General features: G+C 39.3%; 1 protein-coding gene across 1 annotated transcript in view; it reads left to right on the top strand.

Moving 5' to 3' along the window:
• The window catches only part of Mat2a (methionine adenosyltransferase 2A), a 5,961-nt gene extending 3,466 nt beyond the window's left edge, over positions 1-2,495 (top strand). Inside the window, 7 exon segments of the mRNA XM_031384026.1 lie at positions 1-67; positions 581-693; positions 771-914; positions 1,092-1,394; positions 1,397-1,493; positions 1,585-1,718; positions 2,271-2,495. Of these exon segments, the coding sequence (XP_031239886.1) occupies positions 1-67; positions 581-693; positions 771-914; positions 1,092-1,394; positions 1,397-1,462 (693 nt within the window). The 3' untranslated portion in view covers positions 1,463-1,493; positions 1,585-1,718; positions 2,271-2,495.
• The last annotated feature ends 34 nt before the right edge of the window (positions 2,496-2,529 follow it).

Raw genomic sequence — 2,529 nt, 5'->3', positions numbered from 1 at the left:
GCCGTTGATTACCAGAAAGTGGTTCGTGAAGCCATAAAGCACATTGGATATGATGATTCTTCCAAAGGTATGGTTTAAAGATTTTTCTTTTCCCCTGTAAACTCATTTTTGCAGATACAGAATCTGATGCTAGTGGGAGAGAAACTCCTAGAGTATTACTAGTAATCCTTGACTCTGATTGCATAGTTATACCATATCCACTCATCTTTCTGATTCTGCATATTCTGTCCTCTAAAATGTGACACTTACTGTAAAAGTAGTCTCCGGTCCTACAAATAAAATAACAGATTCACATCAATAGAGTGGCCAGACAGGATGGTATATCTGTAAACTTAGCTTCTGGATGTCAAAGTGGAGTTGGCTGTTTAGTTGTAGTTTGAAGCTAGCCAAGTTTGAGACCTTGTTTCAAACCATAATAATGTAGAGGGGGGCAATAAATGAATTATGTGAATATGGTCTTTTAAGGAAGTGCTTGATCACTTCAGGTGGTCAGGGCTGGCCAGACTTTTAGGAGCATAACACTAACTACTGTTAACATTTTGGAGTTAAAACGAAGGTTATTGGAACACCTTGTTTATAGGGTTTGACTACAAGACTTGTAATGTGTTGGTTGCCTTGGAACAACAGTCACCAGATATTGCCCAAGGTGTTCATCTTGACCGGAATGAAGAAGACATTGGTGCAGGAGACCAGGTATTGTGATGGTTTATTAAGATCTTTTTTAATATTAAATTCTGATGCTTGTGTTGACCACTTCTTCATATTTTTAGGGTTTGATGTTTGGTTATGCCACTGATGAAACTGAAGAATGTATGCCTTTAACTATTGTCTTAGCACACAAGCTAAATGCCAAACTGGCTGAACTACGCCGCAATGGCACGTTGCCTTGGTTACGCCCAGATTCTAAAACTCAAGTAAGTGGTTGATCTTAAACCTACATTTGTCTCACGTTACATTAAAATTCCCAAGTTACTTATTTATAGCTGACTGAGAACAGTCTTTGTCTTTTCTGCTATATTTAAACTTATGATAGAGAACCCACTATAAAGCTGTTTGATTAGACAAGTGTTCTCATCTATTTTGCATTCAAGGTGACTGTGCAGTATATGCAGGATCGAGGTGCTGTGCTTCCCATCAGAGTCCACACTATTGTTATATCTGTTCAGCATGATGAAGAAGTTTGTCTTGATGAGATGAGGGATGCTCTGTAGGAGAAAGTGATCAAAGCTGTTGTACCTGCAAAATACCTTGATGAGGATACAATTTACCACCTACAGCCAAGTGGCAGATTTGTTATTGGTGGGCCTCAGGGTGATGCTGGTTTGACTGGCCGAAAAATCATTGTGGATACTTATGGCGGTTGGGGAGCTCATGGAGGAGGGGCCTTTTCAGGAAAGGATTATACCAAAGTGGACCGTTCAGCTGCTTATGCTGCTCGTTGGGTGGCAAAATCCCTTGTTAAAGGAGGTCTGTGCAGGAGGGTTCTTGTTCAGGTATGTAATGAACATTTACATGGGAGAAGGGTACTTAGTAAAGTATTTCAAATACTTCCCTTCTTTATAACAATGTATTACTGACTTTTAGGTCTCTTATGCTATCGGAGTTTCTCATCCATTGTCGATCTCCATTTTCCATTATGGCACTTCTCAGAAGAGTGAGAGAGAGCTATTAGAAATTGTAAAGAAGAATTTTGATCTTCGCCCTGGGGTCATTGTCAGGTAAAGATGGTAAAACCTATTGCTAGTGAGAAATAAGAGGGTTGGGACTTAACATATTAAAGTCTGAGGGGAAACATTTTAATTCCTAGAACATGTCAATATTTTAAATTGCCTGAAGAGGGACCTAGCTGATAAAGTTAGTGTTCTGTGACTTAACATTCTAGAAAGTTATCCATCTTTGATTCTGAGCTTTGTGCTTATCTTAACTAAGGGTGCTACATTAAGAATAAGCTAAAAGTGGGATGCTCAAAGTTACAAAGAAAATAACCATAGTGGTCAGTGATTGGACCTTGGTAAGTATTCAATTGGAATTCCTGAGAACGATAAGTTTTCATTTGTCAAGCCAGGGCTGGAAAACAACTGTAGTTATTAATAAGGACTGTGCAAGTAACATAAGGGAAGTAACAAACACTTTCGCCATGAACTTTTTTCCTAGCAAACCCCAGGGAGAACTGAACTCATTTGCCAGAGCTCTTGAAATGAGTCTTGCTGATTGTTTTGCTTTGTTTTAATTTAATGCTACATATTAAGTTATGGACTTGTATATTCCAGGGATCTGGATCTGAAGAAGCCAATTTATCAGAGGACTGCAGCCTATGGCCACTTTGGTAGGGACAGCTTCCCATGGGAAGTGCCCAAAAAGCTTAAATACTGAAAGTGTTAGCCTTTTTTCCCCAGACTTGTTGGCGTAGGTTACAGAGAAGCCTTCAAGCTCTGAGGGAAAGGGCCTTCTTCCTAAATTTTTCTGTCCTCTTTCAGCTCCTGATCAGTTGCAGTCACTCTAATCAATGACATGAATTTTAGCTTTTGT

This window comes from Mastomys coucha, unplaced genomic scaffold (assembly GCF_008632895.1).
Source record: "Mastomys coucha isolate ucsf_1 unplaced genomic scaffold, UCSF_Mcou_1 pScaffold20, whole genome shotgun sequence".
Classification (NCBI taxonomy): Eukaryota; Metazoa; Chordata; class Mammalia; order Rodentia; family Muridae; genus Mastomys; species Mastomys coucha.
Note: the sequence above shows the minus strand (reverse complement) of the source record. Positions and strands in the feature narration are given on the sequence as shown.